At 40.9% G+C, this 26,607-nt stretch overlaps 1 protein-coding gene across 2 annotated transcripts in view; it reads left to right on the top strand.

Annotated features, from left to right (window-relative positions):
* The window catches only part of TCF7L1 (transcription factor 7 like 1), a 288,821-nt gene extending 286,160 nt beyond the window's left edge, over positions 1-2,661 (top strand). For both annotated transcript variants that reach the window (XM_033948980.1, XM_033948979.1), the window contains exon 12: positions 1,696-2,661. In XM_033948980.1, the coding sequence (XP_033804871.1) occupies positions 1,696-2,138 (443 nt within the window). In that variant the 3' untranslated portion in view covers positions 2,139-2,661. The remainder of the gene's footprint in view (positions 1-1,695) is intronic.
* The last annotated feature ends 23,946 nt before the right edge of the window (positions 2,662-26,607 follow it).

Below are 26,607 nucleotides of genomic sequence, written 5' to 3'. Positions count from 1 at the left end.
GTTTAATTTCAATTAAGTACAATTTGCTCAGGTAAATATATGAGAATATTTCCTATCTGTGCTGTAATTTTTCCCCAGTAGGTTTTGTTGGGTTGTTTTTTTGTTTTGTTTTTTATCAAATAACTTTATTATTTTCTTTTGATAACTTACAACATCATGACTGCAACCAGCAATGAAACAGTTAAAAAATATATACTGAAATAACAAAATGTTTCAAATTGTAGATTAAATAAAAGAAAAAGTCAATAGTTTATTTGGTGTTTTCACAACTGAGTCTGGTTTTAGGATTTTCAATTTCATTTTTTCTTCATTCTTGGGTTTTAGTAGATGAGGATTACATTACATTTATGATTATATACTGCTAGTGCCGTGAGGTTCAAATCAATTTCCAATAAGTGAGAAAGCCAAGACAATCTCTTGGGAATTAAATATAACAATTTTAAATTCCTAAAATAAAAAATAGAAAAGCTAAATATAGGACTCTTTTACTAAGCTGCGCTAGTGGTTTTAGAGTGCGCTACATTGCCGCGCACGCTACATACTAACACCTCCGTGGAGCTGGCGTTAGTATTTTTTGTGTAGCGTGGGGTTAGCGCACGCTAAAAACGCTAGCGCAGCACTATAGAATATGGCAACCTGAGCAGGTTGCTCCTGTGGACGTTAATTTGAAAATCTCAAGATTTTTCTTTCACTTAATAACTACTTTAAAGATAAACTAAACAACATGGCAGTAAGTAAACCTGGAAAACACCGCAATTCTTAACCACCACCTCCTTTAAAAAAAAAACTGCATTATCTAAGAACAAAGAGGAGGCCTCATTACCAATTTTAGAGGAACTACAAAGTATCTGGGACTTGTTAGCGGATACCAAATAGAGAATGACATGGGGACAGATTTTTCCCCGTCCCCGCGAGTTCTTTTCTTGTCCCTTCCCCATTCCTGCAAACACTTTAATATCATCATAAGTGTTCGAGGCTTGTATGGTTAAGGCAGAGCTTACAGGAATGGGACAGGGACAGCAACAAAACTCATGGGGACGGTACAGGAAAATTGAGTTCCTGCGGAGACGGGGACAAATTTGTCCCTGTGTCATTCTCTAATACCAAACAGGATACACCTGAAAAAGGCCTCTTTTGTTCAACATGGTTTCTGTTGTCTGGTGTACATCTACTGTAGAAGTAGTGAAATTCATAGTGTTTGTGGCTCCAGAGTGGGCTGGTGGCAGTAAGACCAATGATGTAGTGAATTGGTATCAGCATTTCTTCAGCTTCTTCATATGCATGTACAGTACTATGAAATTTATTTATAAATTTATTATGCCACATTTTTTTTTAAACTTGTACAAGTTGAAAACATTTTCTGAGTTGTTACAGAAGACTATACAAAGTAGTATATAACCCACAGAGTAATAAACCTGTAGCCCTGGTCCTCATATTTAGGTCCTCCAGCCCTATTTAAGCAACTAAGGAACAGTTGTAGGGCCATCAGTAGGTATCGCATTAGACAAGAGGTTCTGGTGCTTAAACAGGGCCTAAATATGAGGGGAAAGGTCATTGTTGCAGGCCTTATCTGGCATCTGTATTTTGCTTTTTTATGCTTCTCTGAAACAAATGCAGATCTTCCGTATGTATTTGTCACAGCCTCATCCTTCACCTTCCAGTACACTAACAATATTTTTCTCCCATTTCTTGCAGACTTGCTTGCCCCCAAGAACAAAAAGCAGTGTATTCAGTATCTACCTGCCGAGAAGCCTTGCGACAGCCCTGCTTCTTCCCATGGGAGCATGCTGGATTCACCTGCAACACCTTCAGCAGCCTTGGCGTCACCTGCCGCCCCAGCTGCCACTCACTCGGAGCAAGCCCAGCCCCTCTCGCTCACAACCAAACCTGAAGCCAGGGCGCAGCTGTCGCTGCACTCGGCTGCCTTCCTGTCAGCAAAGCCCTCCTCGTCCTCCAGTTTGACCGGGCACCTTGGCTCCCCGATTAGCAGCCATTCACCTCTGCTCTCCAGACCTATACCATTAACCTCTACCATACTGACTTCTCCAGCTTCGTTTCAGGCTGCCCTTCACTCCCATCATGCCTTGCCACTGATGCAGGCCCAGCCTCTCTCCCTAGTTACCAAATCAACTGACTGACAGAAGAGTAAAAGGAAAAGTAACTCTTTTATATCTCATTGCTGTATATTGCTTATCAACCAATAATGGATATAACTAAAGAAAAAATGAAAAAAAATTATTGGTCAATATTTGACCACTTTTGTGTTTTTGTTTGTTTGTTTGTTTTTTGCAGCCATTTTGTAAAGCTATTTTAGGTAAAGGTGGTTAATGTCTTTTTGAAAGGACTCAATTTATGTAGTGGTTCCTTCCAAGCAGTCAATCTAAAGAACTTTTTTTAAATAATTTTTTTTTTCTGTCCGATGAACTTTCAGGTGAAATGTAATTGTACATAAAGTTATGAGGTTATTTTCCAGGGTTTGTGCATGACGATATTCTAATTTTTTCACCTACTACAAAAGAAATAAGAAAAGGTGTTTTCCCTCAAGATTGTTGCTGTTGTTCTTAGGTCTTTATTTCAAATGCGTTTGCCTGTTACAGTGCATGTAAATTTTAGCCTCATTTTGTATGATCCTAAACTTTTTTTTAAAAGGCAAAATGTTTACCTGAAAATGTGGTTTCTTTGATTTCTTAAAGAAAAGGAATGGGATAGATTGTTTAGCATTTTGTGTAAAATGGAACTGAGCTCTTTTTTATATTGTGAGCTTCCTCACAACAGTGAACAGTTCTTGATTTTGTGATATCTTTGTTTCTCTCCTAGTATAGTGAGTAAGCCTCTTTATCCTTCTCTGGGCCTAGCTGCTGTTCCTTTGGGCTTTTGGCTCAATTGAAGTTTGACCCATTTTACAACCCTGTATTACAGCCCGGTCATTGCAGAAATGGTCTTTGGCAAGGGGACAGAGACCACGATTCCCTGCAAGACCCTAATTACTTTAATTTTGGCTACAAGCAATCAGTGTTGTATGATGGTAAAAACATGCTGTCTTGCAGTTGTTGGCTGTTGAACATTTTCTCTGCAGAATTGCATTGCCCTGCTGTATTTGAAGAAGAAAAGGCAAATGTGGGAATTAGACCTAGAATGCCTCCATGGTAGTGCCTAGTGGCCTAAACATGCAAGTCCTTTTTTCACAAGTAAATGCCAAGCCAGTAATGGTGGTTCATTCTTTTGGTGCAGTGGTGATGAATCAAAACAAATGTCTCGAGATGCCAAATTTCTAACTTGATGAATGCCTTCATTAATTGCTAAATATCATGCCTTTTGAGAGTCAGGAGAAGTAACCTTTGGTGCCACCTCGGGGATTTGTACCACGAACTCTCTAATCACTGCTTTGAATTGAAGCTTAAAGCATATGGTTTCTAGGATATCCACTATATATATATATATATATATATATATATATATATATATATATATTCAGAAGATATATTGGCATAGCCTTGGTCCGATAACTGGGTTCATTTACTTAGTTTGGAGTACTGAGACAAGATTTGACAACAGCCCTTCAAGCCCATGCGTGTAACTATTCTCTCGTAGTCTGATTTTCCTTGTCTTGGCCCTAAAAAGCTTTAATGATGCTCAGTTCAATACAATTTTTTTTAGCAGAAATCTTGTCTGGCTTTTGCCTGTTTACAGAGTGTCAGTTAGGAACGAACAGGACATTATCATTTAAAGCACTAGGAAGTGAATATCGGTTTCAATTTCTGATGAAACTCATGCCATGATCTGATTTTTTTGCTCCCTTCGTTCTCCTATGAATGTTGTATATCCAGTGTGGCTCTATTCAGAAAATACTCTGGAGGAATTTAGGATCCATACTGCAGTGACTGGAAGGGGTTGACTGATCCGTCTTCTATAATCAAAACTTGGGATTCAGCAACCAAGTAGACTGGCGGATATGAAGAGACTTGTGGTGTATGTATTGGTCTGTACCAATCCCTCAAAGATCACAGTTTAATGAGAATGACCCATTTACCTGAACTGTGACACTAAAGATCCAACTGTGACACTAAAGTTTATAACTCTCTTGCCTCTTACTTCCCCCGCGCCACAATCAGACAAAGGTGGCTCAGAATCCAACATCCAATGCTTTTCCTTAAGAATGGCTGCGGTTCACTTTGCATCACTTTGCCTAGTTGACTACATTTGCATCAGAAATAAGAGAACCTTTAAATAACCATGTGTTTTATGTCATGAGTTGTTCTGAGTTTCTCTAGTGTTTTGGGCATGGTTTTAGGAAGGAGTGATGGGGAGTAAGAGCGATAGTGGGACGACCAGCACTAGACAGAAACAGGAATAGATATTCATGAATTATCTACATTTGACTTTAAAGGCTTTCTTCACATGTTTGTAGGTGGGAGAGGTTTGTCTCCTTAAGGAGCAACTAGCCAGGCCAATTTTGAATTAGTATTGCCAAATGAGTTCCAATAGCAGAATCTACCATTGTCCTTAGAAAATCTTGGTTGGCATGCTTATAATTTTGTGTGTAAATTTATTTTATTTTTTTTGTATTTGATTGGGGAATTTTTCTGTTTTGTTTTGATTGGGGGGTTTTTTGTGTTTTTTTTTTCATTTTTCCTAGGGGGGATTTTTTTTTATTTTTATTTTTTAATCCTCCAATTCCCTTGTTTTCACAAAGGTAAATAAAAAGAAAATGAAGTTACTACCAGCCTTCAGTTGTACCTGGTGTAGTCTGTTGCAGACTTGAGTAGAAGGGAAGAGGGGAAAGTGTGATTGAGGACATACAGTATACAACTCCCACTGATAGGTCTGTTTAAAAAAAATAATGGCATGAAAAGACAAAAGTTAGGCACCTAGTTGGTAAAAAGCTTGATCAGAGCTTTGATTGATAAAATTGCCTGCCATTTCTGTTACGTCTAAGCTTTTATGACCCTACTAGTCTTTAAGCCCGTTACATTAACGGGTGCTAGAATAGATGTGTCTGTCTGTCTGTGTTTCTTTATCTCTCTCTCTCCTTGGCCGCTGTCTGTATCCTTCTGTCTCTCCCCCCCCCCCCTCCTGAGCAAAGCTGTCTGCCCCCAGGACACACCTCCCCCCAAGCAGGCCCCTTTCCCTCTCCCTAACTGTCTCTCCATGGCCCTCTTCTGTCTCCCCCCCCCCCCCGAGCAAAGCTGTCTGTCCCCAGCACACCTCCCCCCAAAGCAGCCCCCTTTCCCTCTCCCTATCTCTCCATGGCCCCTTCTGTCTCCCCCCCAGCACACCCCTCCCCCCAAAGCAGCCCCCTTTCCCTCTCCCTATCCATGGCCCCTTTTGTCTCCCCCAGCACACCCCTCCCCCCAAAGCAGCCCCCTTTCCCTTTCCCCCTGGCTCCCAATATTGATTCCCCTCTTACCCTCCCAACATCCAGGCGTCTTCTGGCCTGCTCCTCTTCACCAAAGCAGCCTGCGATCGTGGTGGTCGGCTTTAGCGAACCTCGCAGGCTGCTCTCCAACTCGGTAGCACGTTCCCTCTGACGCGATCTTTAAAGTTCTCTAAAGCCGGCCACGATCGCAGGCTGCTCTGAAGAGGGAGGATCAGCGGCGAGTGAGGGCGGGAGGTGACACGGCGACTCCTTCTTCTGCACAGAGGTGGAGAGCGGCTTGCGAGGTTCGCTACAGCGGCTGGCGAACCTCAGCAGGCCGCTTTGAAGAGGGGCGGGAGGGAGGAGTCGCTGGTGTCTTCTGCACAGTCACGCGCAGGCGCCGTGAGGACTGGCACAGAAGCACACCTCACGGCGCCAGCGCTCATGGATTTTCAAGAGCGCAGGCGCCTCTAGCATTTTATTATTATTGATAAATGTGTCCGTGTATACTTGGTGAATCACCACTAATGTAATGAATGTGTTTCACATTCGTTGGCAACATACTGCTGCTGTTTCTTACACCAGTGTCAAGTCAAAGACCGTACCACAGAGGCAGCATTTGGTTATGGTAAGGTGAAAATCTACATTTAGCTATGCCAATATTGTCAAAATCATAGACAAGCAGGACGTGTTGATTCTGAACTGTTTTGCATGTGCTTTGTAAGTTTCAAGGCATTCCTGTGCAGCAAGTCAACAAAAGCCAAAAGGCTCTGTACAGACCCAACCTTTGCTTGTTTCTGGAAGTGGCGTTAGTACTTTTGAAATCTGTTTAAGCTGCAGCACAGCCAGTTCACCTCAGAATATTGTTTATTGTGAGTTTCTATACTGCTACTAATTCAGAGCAGTTTACATGAGCTTCTGTAAAGGTGTTACAATACAGAATTACAAAGAGTTCTGTGAGGTGTCATAATATAAGCACTTATATTTTAAATCTTTAATGTTCACGGTATATATTCGTAATAGTATTTTCTATCGTATACCTTAACTCAAAATACTTATATGTACACCATTAGCCCTCAGCGGCGTAACTGTGTGTATTTATGGTTTATTAATCTTATACCACTTGTTCATTTTACTGGTCCAAGCGGTTTGCGTAATACAATCAAGTAAAAAAGTTTTTTAAAAAAGAACTCCATTGGTAGATAGAATAGACCTAACTCACGCAACATCAAACATACAAGAAAACATTCACTCCAAAAATAATGATTTCACATGATTGCTGTGTCATTGGTCCTGTAAAGTCTTAATCTTCATCTCATATTTAACCAAAAGATTTCTAATACTTATTTATTGTATGGGTGTGGCTAGGGGGTTCTTGTTCCAACACAAACCTATGTTTCGCCGGAGCTTTTTCAAGGAAAGTCCCCCTAGAGAAATGTACAGTATATAGTTATAATTTTCAAATTTAGTTAAATTTTATTCATTAGTCTAACATTATTCTAGTAAAGTGATAGAAGAAAAAATTAGACATTATAATGAGCAAACGAATTACCTTAGTATATCTGTACCATTTCTCCCACCAGTATTTATCGATAGAAAAGATGGCCGCAGCGTTTTTTTTCAAATTTATGTAAATCTTAACTTACGTAATTGCGGCATTAGGTAATCCTTAGCGTCACATCTCATAGGAGGTTCTAGGCACGATAATTAGATTTGTTAGATTAACTGATTTAAAGTAGCCCTTTTATATTAATGGCATCCATTCAAGATCTATATTAAGTCCCTTATGTTCAATTGAATTCAGCATAAATATCCATTTTTGTTCTCTAAAGTTGAGTTTTTAATCAAAGTTTCCTCCCTCCCACCCGATATTAACCTGATCAATTATTCTTCATCTGATATCAGAAATTAAATGTTGTTTTTCACGCCAGTGTTGTACTAGCGGATCATCAAGTTTATTTGTATTAATCCTAGATTTGTGCTCTGTTTAGTCATATTTTAATCAACCTGCTCGTTCTACCCACATACAGGAGGTTGCGGGGCATTTAATTATGTACACCACGCCTTTACTCTGACATGAAGTATCAGTAGTAGAATAATATGTTTTATTCGTTGCTCAATCTTTTTACAAGGGTCCAGTCAAGGCTAAATCATACCATTGACATTGGCCACAGGTAGTATGGGAGTAATCACCCTTAGGGTTCTTATTCTTTATCTCAAAATTATGTATAGATAAATATTTCCCCAATGTTCTACCCCGTCTGTATAAGATAAACGGGTATTCAGATAGTCCTTGATTTAACTGTAATATTGACTACACTTCTCCCTCTGAATCCACGGGTTTAGTACCCGCAAATTCAGTTATTCGTGGTTTTTTGCACCCGACTTCCCCCTAGTTTTTATGGGTGAATCACTGCGTCCCGGTCCTCTCCAGACCTTACCTTGTGGTCTAGCGGTGATGCAGGGCAGGAGCGATCTCCCTACACTCCTGCCCTGTGCAGAGCCATCATCAAAAATGGCTGCCATGAGTTCCCGTGGTCTCATGAGACTACAGTGGGAACTCACAGTAGCCATTTTTGATGACGGCTCTGCACGGGGCAGGAGCATAGGAAGAACCCCGCGTCATCGCTAAACCACCAGGTAAGGTCTGAAGAGGTCCAGGACACAAGAGAGAGGTGGGGGTGGGTCAGAGTCGGCCCTAAAAGTTATTCGCGGTTTTTCAATATTCACGGGCCAGCTCTGCCCCTAACTCCTCTATATAGGAAGTGTAGTATATAGGAAGGAGAAGTGTAGTATTTTTTTTAATTAGTACCAGCATAATTATGATATAATCAACCTACTTATATGCATATATCTATACCAAATCAATCGTCCTACTTATATTAACAAATAACACTAGGTTTACTATTGCTGCCAAGTACACGATATTTTCACACTTCCTAAGGAGGTTGGCCAATTCAGCTAAATATAATCTATATACATGTATCTGTATTGTGTTTTATGTTTATCTTTGAAATATTATCTTCCTCAGAGTCTAGTTTTCTGGACTTTGTCTATTTATATCCCTATTGTATTCATCCTATTATGTTCCTAATTGGGGAGGATGGGGGGAGTGGGGACTAGCCAAATGTTTCCACTACATTGTTTTATTGGCTAAAGTAGTCTGTGAAGAGGATGATCTTTATCCTTTTTTTTTATCTTCTCTGGTATCCTTTTCTAGTTTTAGTTCCTTCGGGAGGGTGTTCCACCACTTTGGAGCCATCACTGAGAACATTAACTTATCTGCTTCCTGAAACTGTTCTGTGTTTGGTTTCTGAGCTGATCATGATGCAGTTCAGCAGACATTGAATTGGTTGTCCATGCTTTGTGTTCATAATGTATTAAAATGTATTTGAAAAGACTACCACTATTAGGAATGCAGTGTTCTAGTGGATGCATTCATATTGTAGCACTAGATCTTTTGCAAGATGTCAGACCTTACATTTTGACCAGTATAAGAATTGGTCAAAAAAAGCTAATGTTCCTAGGCCGTTAAGAAAATGGTTCTAATAGAAGAAGGGGCCTGTGTGGTCTCAAACGTTTGTGTACAATGTCATCTTTGGGTAATGATTTATTGAATTCATGACGTGGAATGGCTTTTTCAAAAGGACATATGAATGGGAATTGGCATCCAGGTTCACACATCCCACGTTCTGCTAGTATCTTACTACAGAAACTGCCAATGTCGAACTCATCTTAAAATACATGGAGAATTGGCGTTGATACACCAGCTACGTATAGCATGAACATCTGTTTTAGAGAAATGAATGTTCAAATTATCAACGGGGCAAAACAGGAGCATACATGTTTCTCTGGCAGCACATGAATATCTATTTATTTACTTAAGTTATTTAAATACTGCCTATCAATGGAGGTTGTCTATGTTGTGAAACTGCAATATGAACGCGTGTGTTGGATCGTAGACATTTTTGTAATCCCTTTTTGAAACCTAGATATTTTGAAACATTCTTGCAGTTGTCACAGAACTAGATTGTCTGCTTTCTGAAGAGGGGTGGAGCATCAACCACTGGGAGATTAAGAATGTGACCTCCCCTATCTACCAGTTGAATGCTGTTCAATAGAAGCACTTTTCTGTAACTTTAGGCATCTTGAGTAGCAGGTCTAAATCCAGGTATCCATCTTTTTTGGACTTGTATTCATTCCCCTTCTGAAACAAGTAAATGTCTCTCTTTTGGGCCCACCCAGTTCTGCCCCCTCTCTATATGGATGTTCTTCACTTTTAGATGGTCTTATCCCAGTTTTGTAAAAGGTTAAAGAGGTTGGGACTCTTCATTTTAGAGAAAAGACTGCTGAGGGGATATATGACAGGTATGGAGTGGAATGAGTAAAAAAAAAACCCAAAACAAAACATGTTTTTTTGACTCATCACATAATTTAAGCCTTGGAATTCATTTTAGGATGATGTACAGATTTTCGTTTTGGTTGGTTGGTTGGTTTAACATTCCTAGAAGAAATGTCCATAGATATCTATTAAGATAGATTTGGGGAAAAAAGTTTTTCCCGGGGGGGGGGGGGGAGGTGGTAAATGGTGTAAAATCATGCAACTTTTAGGGATCTTGCTGGGTGCTGCATGACCTAGACTGGATAATGATCTGAGCCAGTATGGCAATATAGATGTACTTATTGCCAAAGCAAAAGTGCCCATGAGGACTGGCATCTGCATTGTGTGTGTGCATGTATTTAGATTTTGGCTTACACCTTTTTCAGTTGTAGTTTAAGTTGAATTACATTCATATACAGTAGGTAGTCCCCTGTCCTTGGAGGACTCGCATTCTGTTTGTACTTGAGGCAATAGGGGTTAGGTAACTTCCACTGTGGCTCCTTAGAACCTTAGGTGATTTAAAACACATTTTATTAGCTCTCAGCTTGCTGCTTTAACCATTTTATCCTTAATAACCAAGACAATGTCTTAAGTTCTTTTACTTCAGATTGAACTTGTTTCACTTGGTCCAACCAATCGTTCTTAATTTTTTCCATATTTTGTGGCAGTATCTTCATCTTCATGGCAATGTTGAGCTTTTGCTAGACCCACCAGATTTTTGCCAGGGTACTCGCTGTAGGTACCAAAGACTTCCCTGATACAGCCAAGCTCAGTGGTCAGCCAGGTCTGCCTCCTCTCAGTGGGAATCAACAGCAGCTTCTGAGACTGTTGTATTGTCCTGGGATTGGATCCATACCTCTTCTGGTCACAGTTTATATCATGTCCCAAACACAAATGCTGCTTTGTCCTTCTCCAAAGCAGGTCCCCATTGACTTGGCTGCAATGGTATATACCTGGTGACACATCGGGATGGCATATTGCTGGGTTGGGGATGAGGTCTGCACAAGAGAGGACACAGTCTTCACGACCCCCCTTCCATTTTAGTATGAAGCCTTTCTGCCAAAAGGTAAAATTCTCCAGCAACAATAATTAAACTGGTATGCTCAGACAGAAGTCATGCCACCATCTTATCCACTCCCTTGTAAGTTTTCAGTTAGTACTATTCTTAATTTATCATGGATATTATATTAGGTTCTCATATGCATGCATTGAGCTTGTGCTAGGAAACAGCAAATAATTTAAAGTAAAAATAGTAGCATTATTAAACACAGTTTTACCTATGGAAAGGGTTTTCTTTATTGCAAAAGCACAGAAAATGAGGGGGAGATGTCCAATAGTAGAATCATAATGGGGACAAAGTAAGCAAATGAGTTAATCTAAAAACTCTGAGATGACATGCACTCTGTTTCATCACTCTTGAGCTGCTAATTTATGGACACTGGGTTCCAATTTGTGACTTGGAGCTTGATAATGGACTTCCATCTCCTACTTAATTGCCCTCTGCCCATATTTTTACATAACATCATAAATGACTCCAGATACAAACTACTATAGTCCATCTAGTCTGCCTAGCAAAGTATCTAGAGTTGTATGTGCTGCTTATATCCCTCTATGTTTTTTATTAAATGTAAAAGCCACTAACTTAGGGCACTTTCGATCACCTTGAAATTAGTACCTTCCTCAGTGCAATGTCCTCTGATTTCTTTGTTTACCTGAAGACTTGACGTTATCTTTCACAAGACATGAGTGTGACCTGGATGCTGTGAACTGTGGGCTACTGAAAGGGGCTTAATAGAGAATGACACAATGACGGAATTCATTACTGTTCCTGTCCCCACTGATAACCGCGGGAAACCATCCCATCTTATTCTTTAGTGTCTGTCTCAATCTAAGTCCTTCTACACCAGCATTCTTTAACACAAGGCTTGAAGGTCAGTAGTTGTGCCCCTTTATACTCTGATTCTTCCCTCCTTAAAGAATGACATGGAGATGGTTTCCCACAGTTATCTGCAGGGACGGAAACGGTGATGAAGTCTGTCACCGAGTCATTCTCTAGGGCATAACTATGACCATCAAGTATTCTCCATTTGACTTTATGTACTGTACATTAGGACAAAAGCATTGCCTGCTGTTTTGACATACATAGGAGTAACTAAGCAATGTGGTGGTTCCTTTTATTGCACAAATCCCTCTACTGCTGCTTGGAATCTTGGGCAGGGCAATACTTAACTTGAATGTAACTCATCTTGAGCTCCTCCTGAAAAAGGTTGAGCGAAAGCCTTTCCTTTTGAAACTCAGCCAGAAATGCATCTTAATTTAGAAAATAAGTAAGGAACTATGATTAAGCCCCTCAATGCAGCTCGATCTCCAAAGTGAGAGGAGAAGTTAAGGGTATTAACTGTTGTATCACCCCATAAATTATCCACAGATTCAAGATTACCCTGCAGTACCCACATTGTTTTCCCTGCACATTTCTTACAGCAGAACACTACAAGAACTGTCAAAAAAGTGGAAAACTTGGATAGGATTGATGTATGCAGAATACGAACCCAGGCTTCTGCTGAACCAGATCATGGTCAACTCTTAAAACATTAAGGGGCTTATAATCAAAATAGAAATACATCTAAAAACTCACCCAAATCAGCACTTGGACGATCAAAAAGACAGGTCAGCCAAGTACCGATAATCAAAATGGGTTTTTAGACATAGTCGGAGATTTTTTATGCCTCTGAATCCCGCTGTGTGCCCAGAGCAGAAAGGGGTGTTTTTTTGAGGAAGGGTGAGGGCGGGACATTGGCCAACCTAAACTTAGTCATACTGCAGGGAAAATCTAAAGTTTTACGAGGCTGCCTGGATGGAACGTATATGTTGTGACTTAGGTGATCTAAAAACAGGTCTAAGTGCCCAGAAGTTATCCAAAATAACCAGATACAAAGTAAAGACCTCTACACATTCCCCCAGTGATCCCTGACCCCACCACCACCACCATACACACCCGCACTCCACCATAAAAATCAGAATAAAAACATACCTGCCTCCAGACCATCAGCACCTGGCATTGAAAAACCTAGTACAGCTGCACAGAGGTAGTTTAAGTAGTCTGGAGGATGGGCTAGTGAACCATAGAGAGGAGGACCCAGGCCCATAAGCCACTCTAACCACTGCATTCATGGTAGAAAATGTGAGTCTATCAAAACCCAACTGTACTGCCATATAGGTGCCATCTGCAGCCATAAGGGCTATTGGGGTTGTAGATAGATGGCACATTTTTTGTGAAGTTCACAGCAGTGCCCTGTAAGGTGCCCCACCACTCTCTTGCCATGTCTGGGTGGCCAGTCCATCACTTTGCTGGCCTCTCCCATGTCCAAAAGGTCTTGTTCTAGGGTGGTGTTTGGGACTTGGTCAATTTTTTGGACAAGAATGTGGTATAAAGATAGACATAGTGGCGGTCTGGATGATCAAATGGCTGGACGTAGAAGAAGACGATTTTTGGAGGAAAAAAAAGACTTTGGACATATTTTTTGAGAATGGACTTTGGATGCTGCTGAATTTGGGCAACCAGCGCCCTAGGCCCAAAATGGACTTAGATGTTTGTTTTGATTATGCCCCTCCACGTGTAATAACTAGGGACAAAAAAAGCTGCGTACAAACCTAGAAGGACAAAGGGGGTAAATTAATGTTCTGAGGCTAGCTGGCTATGCTGCTCTTTACATTGATTTCAGCAGTTCCAATGCCTCCTCCAAGAATAAGCTGTTAGTCTGCACATGCCCTTTTGGATTGTATTGGTTTACTACACAGATCATCTAAGAATGGCTTTGGAACTCGCAAAAAAAAGACATTTCAGATTGAAAGACTATTAATTAAGGATTATGCCATTTGGTACTGTGTTTACATGGTGCTTCAATCCATTTGGAAGTATGATAATTAAAACAGGCTGGCTAGGTTCAGCCTTTGTGAAAGCTAATGGTGCTCCTGGAATTTCTTCTATTGCAATTTACAAGAACCTGACCAATAGCTTTGTGCTCCATCCTATATTAAAAGCATAAGGACATAAGAATTGCCATACTGGGACAGACTGAAGAGTGTTCAATCCAGGGCACAAGTACCTGGCAAGATCCCAAGGAGGAAAACAGATTTTATGCTGCTTAGCCTAGAAATGGCTTATGGACTCTTGTTTTAGGAAATTGCATCTTTTTTAAACCTTCATTAGCTAGCCGCTTTTACCACATTCTTCAGCAATGAATTCCAGAGTTTAATCACACGTTGAGTGAAGAAATATTTTTTCCAATTTGTTTTAAGTCTGCTACTTAGTAGCTCCATCACATGCCCCCTAGTCCTAGTATTTTTGGATAGCTTAAACAAGTGATTCTCTAGCCATTCCTCAGTATTTTAGAGACTTCTGTCATATCGCCCCTGAGTCATCTCTTCTCCAAGCTGAAGAGCCCTAGCTGCTTTAGCCTTTCCTCCTAGGGATGTTGTCTCATCTCTTTTTTTTTTTAAAAAAAATTTCTGACGCCATTCTCCGTACCTTTTCTAATTCTGCTACATCATTTTTGAGATGCGGCAACCAGAATTGCACATATTATTTGAGGTGCCACTGCACCATAGAGACACAAAGGCATGATAACATCCTTTATCTTTGTTTTCCATTCCTTTCCCGATAATTCCTACTATTCTATTTGCTTTCTTAGCTGTTGCTGCACACTGAGCTGAGGGTTTCAACATATCCTTAGTGATGCCACCTACAGTAGACCCTTTTCCTGGGCAGTGACTCCTAATGTGGAGTCTTGCATCATGAAGCTATAGTTTGGGTTCCTCTTTCCTACATGCAGCACTGTGCACTTGTTCACATTAAATGGCACCTGCCATTTTGAAATTTTAAACAGCACTACACAATCCCTCTATGGGCATGATTTCTGAGCCCACTGCGTTAACCATTCAGCCACTCCGATTTCAATAACTTGTTTTTGCTAACAGTGGCTGCAAGCTATTCTAGGGTGTCGAGAGGGATATAGCTAATGACTCTGAAATACTAAGTAAGAAAGCAGGCCCACATCCTTGATGGTCTCTTTAAAAGGGTATTTCTAATGGACAAGCACATTGTGAAATTGAGCATGGATGACAGGAAATGTCAGCAAACACCTCATCCCCCCCATACATACACATGTGCTGCACATGCCATTTTCTCTCTCTGTGTCCAGGAATTGTCAAAACATTTACACTCTTTAATGTCCCCTCCCACCATCTGCATAGTTTTATAATAATGTCTCAAGGTTTTCTCCCTGCTGTCAGCCTTTTTTTTTTTTTTTTTTTTGCTGCTGTTCCTAATCAGTAGAACTACCCTGCCAGTACTTTGGCTATATTTTTAGCATTTTTATTCATCTCCTTTCTTCCCTCCCCAAACAAAAAGAGCAGGAATCACGAGTATAGTACATAATCAGAAGCTGGTTTAAAGGGCCTTGAGCAGGCCCTAAAGGATGACAAGAACCTATCCTGATGTCTTCCTGCTCTGAAGGTAATTTTGCTGCTTACTTATCCCTTCAGCCATGAATGCACAAAATTACACTACAAGCGGAATGCTAAGTGGTTAGGTTTAACCATATTGTAGATCATATTTACAATATCACTAGCCAAAAGCAAATGGTTCTCACTGCTATTTGGCAAGAATAATGCAATGAACTGATTATTGTTGAGGATGGAGGATAGCTAAAGCTAGAAGGTAGAAAGCTAGATGAAGTGATGGACAGAAGAAAAATAATTTGAGCTAAGAGGTAACAGCTCACTAAGGCCCAGATGCACTAAAGCCAGCAATCGTCGCTAAACCTGTTTTGACAGCTTTAGCGCAATCACAGTTGCTGACCCGATGTAGAAAATGCCAATAGATGCTCCCCCAACGCCCCCCCCCCCAGTACCTTTGTCCATTGGAAGGAGGAGGGAAGCATGGCCCCCTCCTCCAAAGTCCACTGATCCTAAATGGTGGGCCTTCCCTCGGTGCATCATGTAATGCATGGGGAGGAGCTCAAGGTCCTGATTGGCTCAGATGCCTAATTTCCCAGATCTCCCCTGGAATCCTTTTAAAACATCGGTGTAACATTGCTACCCTTCAATCTTCAGATACTACAGACAATTTTAGTGACAGGTTACAGATCACTAACAGCAGATCAGCAATTTCATGTTTGAGTTCTTTCAGTACCATAGGATGTATACCATCTGGTCCAGGTGACTTATTACTCTAATTTGTCAATTTGGCTTAGTAGATATTCCAGATTCAGCAAGATTTTTCCAGTTTCTCTGTATCATCACCCTTGAAAACCATTTTCAGTTCAAGTAGATCTTTTATATCTTCTTCTGTAAAGAAAACTATTATGATTTTCCAAGGAAGAGGCTGACTAAATAAGAGCTAAAGGACTAGTGTTCACCAAATACAAAGCATCACACAAAGAACATAGAAAGGAATTTCAAATAAAGCTGAGAAGGCAGCAAGCAAAGGCAAAGGGGATGAGACTTTCTTTAGATATAGCCAAGAAAAAAGTTCTATAACTAAAGGCCAATATGTTAGAATGAGAAGGAACCAGTAGAAGTGCTAAACCAATGCTTCTGTTCAGAAGAAAGCCTGGGAGAGGGACCACAGATAACTAGCAAAAGTGCATCAAAACGGAGTAGACAGAACACCAATGATAGAAGAGGATATTTGTGAAGAACTTTCAGGGCTGAAAGTAGACAAAGCCATGGGACCAGATGGAATACATCCCAGGATAACGAGGGACCTCGGAGATGTTCTAGTAGGTCCTGAAGGATTTTTATAATAGATCACTGGAGATAGGAGAAGCTCCCTGCTATAAGAAAAAGGCAGATACTGCTAATACGTGCATAGACTATAATAATAATAATTTATTTATATGCCGCCATACTGGGGAGGTTCTAAGCGGCTCACAGCATGAGAAAAACAATACATACATACATTTTAAATAAAAATCGTGATAAAATACAAAAAAAAAGCAGTACATACAATTTCAATAAAATTGATCAAAATAAAAAGTACAAATGGGCGCGTTAGCATTTTGCGTGCGCTAAACTGATTAGCATGTGCTAAATTAGTTAATGCGCCTTAGTAAAAGGACCCCTATGAGTCAGTTGCTCAAAAATAATTGTTAAAATCTTGTGGGATGCTGAGGTGCCAGTAAATTGCTTTGAAAACAGTGATCAATGTTCTATCAACTTTGAATACAAATGAGTTTCGCAAAGGTATTCCTTAATCCCATCCGATCAGTCGTAGAAGAAAGCAACAGATGTGCAGAACAGCTATGTTGCAGGGGTGCCTGAGCATCAATCATAGGTGTGACTTTTTGTAGCGCCTCAATGATGCACATCATAAGAGGGGAGGGGCAGAGAACTAACAACAAACCATGCAACTATGGAAATGCAAGGTATATATGCAATCGGTATATGCTTTTAACAGATGGATATGAGACATGCCTTTAACACATGCGCATGAGACGCACTATGTACACATGCATATATTATGTGGTCCTAATACCATAAAAAGTATTTTTATGAACTTCCACATGCAATCGGTGGCCCAGACCTGCTGGTAAATGCTTCCAACCCACACGTTTCAATGCTACCGGCACCTTCTGACCTGTCGCTAATTTTGGATCATTAAAGGCCAACACTTCATCATTTTGTGCATCATCCGGGCATTGATCAGAGTACTCATTTTAATATTAATGAGCTCATTGTATTCCATTTACATTGAGAGGCTGCTACAAACCATGGAAAAGAACACAATTAGCTAGTTTTTGGCACTGATAGCTGACAAACTTTGACACTAAACTGGTTAAAACTGGTAAAGCGACGATGGTTAAAGGGATGGTGAGTTTTGAGCATATGGGCCTCAGCAACCTACATTGTTACAGATCACCCATACTCGTCTCATATAAATCTCTTAATCTGTCCAATGATTTTTGATGCTGTTCAAAGCAGTTAAAAGTACATTTTTAGTTTCTCACAGTTAAGGGACCAGCTGCAAAACTATGACTGGGTGTCCCATGAAAATCAGGCAAACTAGGAAGTGTTTCCTGAAATAATTTAAAAAAAAAATCACTGTGCAGCTGATAGATATTTGAATAACCCTGGCGTCTTTCTACACCGAAGTTGGAGTCTTGATGGCCTGCATTGAAATTTGTCTCTCTTTTCCACTCCTCCATCATGGTTTTTGATCATCAATCCTTCATTCAGCCTTCCAGTATGAAGACTACTTATTTTTTATTTATTTTAAATCTACCTACATATTCTAGTTTGTTTTTTTTATTCTGTTGAGTCTCATTCTAATTTCTTGCCTTCCTGTTTTATTTCCTTTATTTCGATTGTATTTTGTTGTTGTTGTTGTTGGATATATATATATATATATATATATTGTCATCCCCTCTCCTTAAGTCACTTTACTGGCTCCCTATCTGCCTTCACATACAGGTCAAGCTCCTATTGCTGACCTACAAGTGTGTTCATTCTGCTGCCCCTCAATATCTCTCCTTATACACCTCCCAGAGAATTCTGTTCCTCAGATAAGCCACACTTTTTACTCTTCTCCTCCATTGCCAATTCCAGACTTTGTTCCTTTCATCTATCTGCCCCCTATGCCTGGAAAAAATTACCTGACTTTGTCTGTCAAGCCCCTTCCCTTGTTTAAAAGCAGACTGAAAACCCACCTTTTTGATATAGCCTTCAATCCTTAACCCTCCTCCTCTGCCCTCCAACCAAGCCAGCTGATTAACTGTTCCCATTAGCTCAGTGGTCTCAAACTCATGGCCCGAGGGCCACATGCGGACTGCCAGCTACTATTTTGAGGCCCTCGGTATGTTCACCATAATCACAAAAGTAAAATAAAACAGTTTCTTGATCATATGTCTCTTTAGCTATAAATTACAATATTATTATTAAGACAGCATAAAGGGAAGATTTATAAACTATAAAGAGCTTTACCTCATGCACAATTGTCATTTCTTTAATAAGCCATTAACTATTTTTTCTGAGGCCCTCCAAGAATCTACAAATCCAAAATGTGGCCTTGCAAAGGGTCTGAGTTTTTGACCAGTACCTTAACTGTACCCTTATTCTTCATCATTTTTTAAGGGATATTTGTCTTAGACTTTATATAGTGAGTATTAGTGTGTGTTAACTGTATCCATGACATCCTGTTTGTCTGTCTTGGCTGTTTAGATTATAAGCTCTTTTGAGCAGGGACTGTTTTCTTCTTATTTATGACTCTGTACAGCACTGCATACGTCTGATAGCGCTATAGAAATAATAGTAGTAGTCGTATTCTAAGGGGACTGATAACCAACATAAAGGTTACAAGCTCTTTCCATAACTCAAGAACTACCCAAAGCTTCAACGTGACCTTTCCATCTCCCCACCAAGTTTAATGAAAAAAGTTATTTGAATCCATCTTCAACTATCAGGGTCCCAAAATATGGAATGTCTCTGCCAGGTCACTTCTCAATTACCATTTCAGAAAATGTTAAAAACATTGCTATTCTCCTGTAACCCTCAAACTTAGGGCTCCTTTTACAAAGGTGCGTTAGGGCCTTAACGCGCCTAATAGAGCGCGCTAAAATGCTGTGCACGCTAGCCCCTACCGCTTCCTCTTGAGCAGGCGGTAGTTTTTTGACTAGCGTGCACTATAGCGTGCGCTAATCCGGTACATGCGCTAAAAACGCTAGCGCACCTTTGTAAAAGGAGCCCTGTAACCTAGAAATTTTATTCTAACTACACAGAAACCCCTAGGAATCTTTAGTAAGCTGCAGTGAATCCTTGCAGATAACTTGTGGGGTATAAGAACTTGTATGGTACATTGTGATTAGTAACTGGGATGCATCCTTAGAACGATGGGCAAAGAAACTGAGTAGATCAAATGGCTGGATAGCTTCTTTTTTTTTTTTTTTTTACTATCATTTACTGTTTATCAGGTGTAACCTGAATTTTAGGGGTGACAGTTGCAATGGAGAAAATGTACTTTTAGGTTGCAAGAATTATTTAAAAAAAATATATATATATATATAATGAAAACTTAGCATTTCCTACACATGGCTTCGTTGTACACAGTGTGGAAATTCCTTTGAGATTTAGATGATCCAGGAAAAGAACATTAGTCATCTGGGGAAAGATTTATGATCCTGCCTATGTTGCTTTTGCTAATGAGCAGTGACAGCTTTATGGTCTGAAACCCACCAGGAGTTTGAAGAGAAAACCTGAGGACTTGCCCCAGGAAGAATGGGGGAATGTTTATCTTGGTTATTCCAGGTTCCTCCACCTCCAGTTCATCAAGAGATATGCTCTATTGGCTGAGGGCTTGTCCCCTTTGAATAATCCATTGGGCTGTATTGCCACTAGTGATAACTTTTGCATTGTTTTAGGTCTGGGGCTTTATTTTTTCCACCTTTCCATTTAAAATTATTGAGGAAAATTATAAAAATATTCAGAGTTTTGACACTGACTTATGTACTTGTCATAGTCCAAAAGTGTTAACTTATATTAATAAAACTTGTATAATAAAAAGTGTATATTACCACCTCCACTAAAGCATTGTTAAAAATGGCATATTAAATCCAACTAGTCCAGATAATAACTATTGGCCAATTTCCTCCTTGCCTTTTTTTTAGACAAAGTGATTGAGAAGTTAGCTCTATTGCAGTTGCAAACATTTGTGGAGGAAAAGGGAATTTTAGATCCATATCAGTTTGGATTTCAATATAAAAATGTTATGTTATGTTGGTCTTATATCCCACCAAATCCTCATAATTTGGAGTTCTAGAAGGGTTACAAAAGCTCAATATTAAATAGATTTCTGTATTAGATTAGATGTTAATTAGCATTATTCATAATACATAAAATTATCAACTGTACGGGCAGTAAAGGCTAATACATCACAGTAACAGCTGATTGTTCACATTGTCTTTATTCTGGGTATCTTGTGTTATTAGCCTGCCTTTCTTTAAGGCCTTTATAGGGAGTTCTTAAAAACCCACGTTTAAGGAAGTTCTTCTTCACCCAGAGAGTGGTAGAAAACTGGAACGCTCTTCCAGAGTCTGTCAGGGGAAAACACACTCCAGGAATTCAAGACAAAGTTAGACAAGTTCTTGCTGAACCAGAACATTTGCAGGTAGGGCTAGTCTCAGTTATGGCGCTGGTCTTTGACCAGATGGCCACCGCATGAGCAGACTGCTGGACACGATAGACCACTGGTCTGACCCAGCAGTGGCAATTCTTATGTTCTTATGTTTTTTAATGTGATAAAACTCTTCACCTTTTTCAGGACTCGAGTAATAATTTTTTTTCTTTTGTGTTAGTATAGTTAGTGCATTATTTCAGTCTTCTTTCTATCTTTGTAATACTTTTCTTTCTTGTGTATTTAGCCAGGTTTGGGTTTTTTTATTCTTATTTTTTTTTTGGGGGGGGGTCTTAATTTTTTACAAACCAGAACCTTTCTGGCATTATGGAAAGTTTTATTTAGCTGATTGTTGCAGTGTTCCAGGTTTCACTGCGTCTGCGTTGATAGAGGCAGCAAGACCCAGAAAACTGCAATAATCATGACTCCAGCCATGAAAGCCCTAAGCGAACATATTTTCATTAGTTGGTTCTGATGTTTTTGCGTATTTGCAACTTAAGCATTTTTCTGTCTAGTTTAAAAGCTGAGAATTTACAACTAGATGTACAAGAAATGCTTTCTACGGTGCTTTACCTTGGATTCCCAACACAAACGGCGGAGAAACAACAAACCCCAATGGTACTCAGCAGAAATCTCGCACCTCGGCAAGGAAAAGAAAAAAGCATTTATTTCCTACAAACGAACGGAGACTAGGGAAGCTAAACTAGAACATAGGGTGAGGTCTGCAATGGTCAAAACGGCAGTCAGGGAGGCCAAACTTTGAGTGGAAGAGACTCTGGCAAAGAACATGAAGAAAGGGGACAAATCCTTCTTCAGGTATATTAGTGATAGGAAAAAGAACACAGACGGGATAGTACGCCTTAGAAAACCAGATGGGAACTGCGCAGAATCAGATTCTGATAAAGCAGAACTACTGAATGAATACTTCTGCTCGGTCTTCACCTGCGAGGCACCGGGGCACGGTCCACAGTTGCAGGCAAGGCCCAGCGTGGAAGACCCGTTTCAGAATTTCGAGTTCACACCTGGCGACGTCTACTACGAACTGGCAAGACTCAAGGTGAACAAAGCCATGAGACCGGACAATCTACACCCCAGGGTGCTCAGTGAGCTGCGTGATGTCCTGACAGAACCGCTATCAGGACTCTTCAATCTCTCCCTAAGTTCGGGGAGAGTCCCCATAGACTGGAAAACAGCTAACATCATTCCACTGCACAAAAAGGATTGCAGGGCAGAGGCTGCAAACTACAGACCAGTGAGTCTCACATCAATAGTATGCAAACTCATGGAAACACTAATCAAACGTAAATTAGATGCAATCTTGGATGAGGAGAATCTACGGGATCCCAGTCAACACGGATTCACTAAGGGTAGGTCCTGCTAATCCAATCTCATTAGCTTCTTTGACTGGGTAACAAAACAGCTAGACTTAGAAACATAGAAACAGAAAATGACAGCAGAAAAGGGCTATAGCCCACCAAGTCTGCCCATTCCAATTAGCCTCACCCCAGAGTTCACTCCCTGGGGAGAATCCGTGGACGTCGTATACCTAGACTTCAGCAAAGCTTTCGATAGTGTCCCGCATCGCAGGCTGTTGAGCAAGATGAAATCAATGGGGCTGGGAGAAACACTAACTACATAGGTCAATGACTGGCTGAGTGGCAGACTTCAGAGGGTAGTAGTTAATGGTACCCTATCTAAAACATTGGAGGTGACCAGTGGAGTACCGCAGGGCTCAGTCTTGGGCCCGCTCCTTTTCAACATATTCATAGGGGACCTAACTCAGAGGCTTCAAGGTAAGATAACGTTATTCGCTGACGATGCCAAACTATGCAATATAGTGAGAGACGGCAATTCACCCGATAGTATGACACAGGACCTACATGTGTTGGAGCTTTGGTCCTCGACCTGGCAGCTGGGCTTCAACGCTAAGAAATGCAAGATCATGCACCTCAGCAGCAGAAATCCGTGCAGAACTTACACCTTGAATGGTGAGACCTTAGCTAGAACTTCAACAGAACTAGACTTGGGAGTGATCATCAGTGCAGACATGAAAACTGCTGATCATTTGGAGAAGGCTTCATCTAAGGCAAGATAGTTGTTAGGTTGCATCCGCAGGAGTTTTGTCAGCTGGAAGCCTGAAGTCATAATGCCATTATACAGAACCATGGTGAGACCTCATTTGGAATACTGTGTGCAATTCTGGAGGCCACACTACCGAAAAGATGTGCTGAGAGTAGAGTCGGTGCAACGGATGGCCACCAGGATGGTCTCGGGGCTCAAGGATCTATCGTACGAGGAAAGGCTGAAAAATTTGCGGCTGTACTCACTCGAGGAACTTAGGGAGAGAGGAGACATGATCGAGACGTTTAAGTATATTACTGGCCGTATCGAGATGGAAGAAGAGATTCTCTTTCTCAAAGCACCCTAAGCCACAAGAGGGCATCCGCTCAAACTCAGGGGCGGGAAATTTCATGGCGACACCAGGAAATATTTCTTCACCGAGAGAGTGGTTGATCCTTGGAACGAGCTCCCGGTGCAGGTGATCGAGGCAAACAGCGTGCAAGAATTTAAGAGCAAATGGGATGCCCATGTGGGATCCCTTAGAGGGTTAAGCCAAGGGAACCTGTCACCAGGAGTGGGATCCCTAGGATAGTAGACTTGGGGGTGGGTCAGTAGAGTGGGCAGACCTGAAGAGCTATGGCCCTTATCTACCGTCATCTTCTATGTTTCTATGTTTCTAAACCCCCTCTTTTACAAAACTGCGATAGCAGTTTCTAGCGCGGAGAGCTGTGCTGAATGGCCTGCGCTGCTCCTGACACTCATAGGAACTCTGTGAGCATCGGGAGCAGTGTGGGCCATTCAGCGCGGCTCCCCATGCTGGAAACTGCTAGCGCAGTTTAGTAAAAGGAGGCTAAAATTTATTTTATTTATTTATTTAGTCAAATTTCTAGCCCGTCCTCCCAGAAGGAGTTGCAAGTTTGCATACACAGTAGAGGTTTAACAACAAGGTTACAACTTTACATACAGCAGATATACAGATTTAAGGAGGAAAAGCAAAGTAGAAATTCCTATGTACATGGTTGGGTACTGAGCGTGGTGGCATGGCAAACGATGGGCAACAAGGAGGCAAATTCACATATAAGATGTACAGAACAGGGGTCTCAAAGTCCCTCCTTGAGGGATGCAATCCAGTCGGATTTTCAGGATTTCCCCAATGAATATGCATGAGATCTATGTGCATGCACTGCTTTCAATGCATATTCATTGGGGAAATCCTGACAACCCAATTGGATTGCAGCCCTATTAGCACCTCTAGTAGTATGCATAAATTCCTACAGGAGATGACATTGGCCACTGACTATAACAGGTGGGCTTGGGTTTAGGAAAATGAGCTCCAAAGTGAAATGTAGAATGGGCAGCTTAAACCCTGTTTTTAAAAGAAATTTGAGAATTTACTGAGAATATAACCTGGTGGGAAATGCAACATGTTTGTCTATGAGTCTTACATCTATCACTGGTGACCTTATAAGGCGACACTGCAGACCATAGATAACTGCCCAAAATGCCAACAGAATAATGTTACCCTGAGCCACATATTTTGGCACTGTCCAGTTCTCACAGCTTTTTGGCAGCACCTACTTACTCTCATTCCTTGAGCATGGTTGACCAGACTTCAGGTTTCACTGGCCTTCCTAAATGATGACTTTCTCCTTCCTGCTCTGAAAAGGGTTAAAGGATTCTTGAAATGTGCAACTTTAATGACTAAAAAGACTATTTTGCTCAATTGGTTAACCAGTGAGGTCCCAACTATCCAGATGTGATGCTCTCAGATGATCGCTTTATTAACTATGGAGTGGATTGAAATTCAAAACCAAAGGGCTCTTCTTTCAGAGAATCTGGGAATCCTTCTGGACTATACTAACACTTAGGGTCCATACCAAGGATATACAAAGTGTTAATAAAAACAACCATAACTCCACAAAATGAAAGCCAACTACATTTCTGACAGACTTTTCAATCATAATGTTTATTGACATTTGATATACCACCATATTGTATTGTAGTGGTCCTTCTTATGACTCTGGCTTGTAAAGAGCCCTAAAAATTCTTGGAACCAAGAATCTCAAGAGCCCTTTGAGAAACTGAAGCTTTGCTTCTGTGCTTGTCCTATGTTATCTAGATTTATCCAAACCATTTACTCTGGAAGCAGATACATTGGAAGCTGGGGTGCAGGTAACTTTTTGCCATCAAGGATAACTTGGAAGAATGGAGGCAATTGTTAGAGGCTGCCACCTTCCCAATCACAGTTTTGACTGATCATAAGAGTCTAGTAGGTCTGTAGGACCATTTTATTTCTCAGTTCCAGTTTATCATCCTCTATCCTTTCAAAGAATATCAAAGCCAAATTAGCCAATGTCTTGGCAATTTGCCCCAAATTCAGTTAGCAAAAGGATCATCGTAAATGCTTCCAACATGGAATTAATACACATGGAGGGGCATAATCAAAAGTTAACATCCAAGTCCGTTTTGGGCCTAAGTCGCCCAAAATTGGACATGGGAAAAGGTCCATTTTCAAAAAATACCTCCAACATTTTATTTTCAAAAATTGTCTCTAACTGTACATCCAACCATCTGATCATCCAGACCGCTAAGTCGTCCATCTTTATACCCCATTTTTGTCCAAAAATTTGTCCAAGTCAAAAACGCCTAGAAAAAGACCTTTTGGACGTGGGCGGGGTCAGCAAAGTGATGGACTGGACACCTAAACACTGCACCAGTGTAGTGGGGTACCACTGCTGTGAACGTAACATCTCACCACAGCAATCTTATAGGTCATGGTGAGCCTCCAAAAACACCCCTCAGAACCAACTAGACCCACCTACCACCCCAATAGCCCATATGGCTGCAAGTGCCACTTATATGGCAGTACAAAAGAGTTTGGGATTTTTGGGGGGTGAACATGTTTCACCATGAATGCAGTGATTAGAGTTGCTTATGGGCCTGGGTCCTTCTCTCCATGGTTCACTAACCCACCCCCAAGACCACTTAAGCCACCTCTGTGCAGCTCTACTAGGCAATCCATGCTGGAGGGACCCATCGCCATTTGAAAAAAACAATGTTGATGCCTTCCTTCATCAGGCCCCCCTGACCATTTCGGGCCCTAGGCACGTGCCTACTTGGCCTATTGGTTAATCCTGCCCTGGTTCTGTTCTATGAATGTATGCCATTTGGTGGCTTCTAAAAATTAAAAAAAACTGTAGTCTGATCCCTCAATCTCTTCCCAAGATTTTCTGGTCCTTATCCTGCTTCAGCACAGAATGTGTCCAACCTAGTCTTATGTTGCAGAGCTGCCAAGTTACTTACTGTAGTTCCAGGATGGAAATTTTAGGACAATCCTGGATTTATGATGATCTTATCCTGATGGGTTATAGCAGTGGTTCCCAACCCTGTCCTGGAGGACCACCAGCCAGTCAGGTTTTCAGGATAACCCTAATGAATATGCATGGGGCAGATCTGCATGCCCGTCACCTCCATTATATGCAAATCTCTCTCTGCATATTTATTAGGGCTATCCTAGAATCCCTACTGGCTGGTGGTCCTCCAGGACAGGGTTGGGTTGGGAACCACTGGGTTATAAGACTTGTCTTGCAGCCCTGATTTCAATGGATAGAATCTGGGATTGCTAATATCATACTGCTTTGG

Source organism: Geotrypetes seraphini, chromosome 6, assembly GCF_902459505.1.
Source record: "Geotrypetes seraphini chromosome 6, aGeoSer1.1, whole genome shotgun sequence".
NCBI lineage: Eukaryota > Metazoa > Chordata > Amphibia > Gymnophiona > Dermophiidae > Geotrypetes > Geotrypetes seraphini.
The sequence above is the reverse complement of the archived record's forward strand: the minus strand, read 5'-3'. Positions and strand labels throughout refer to the sequence as shown.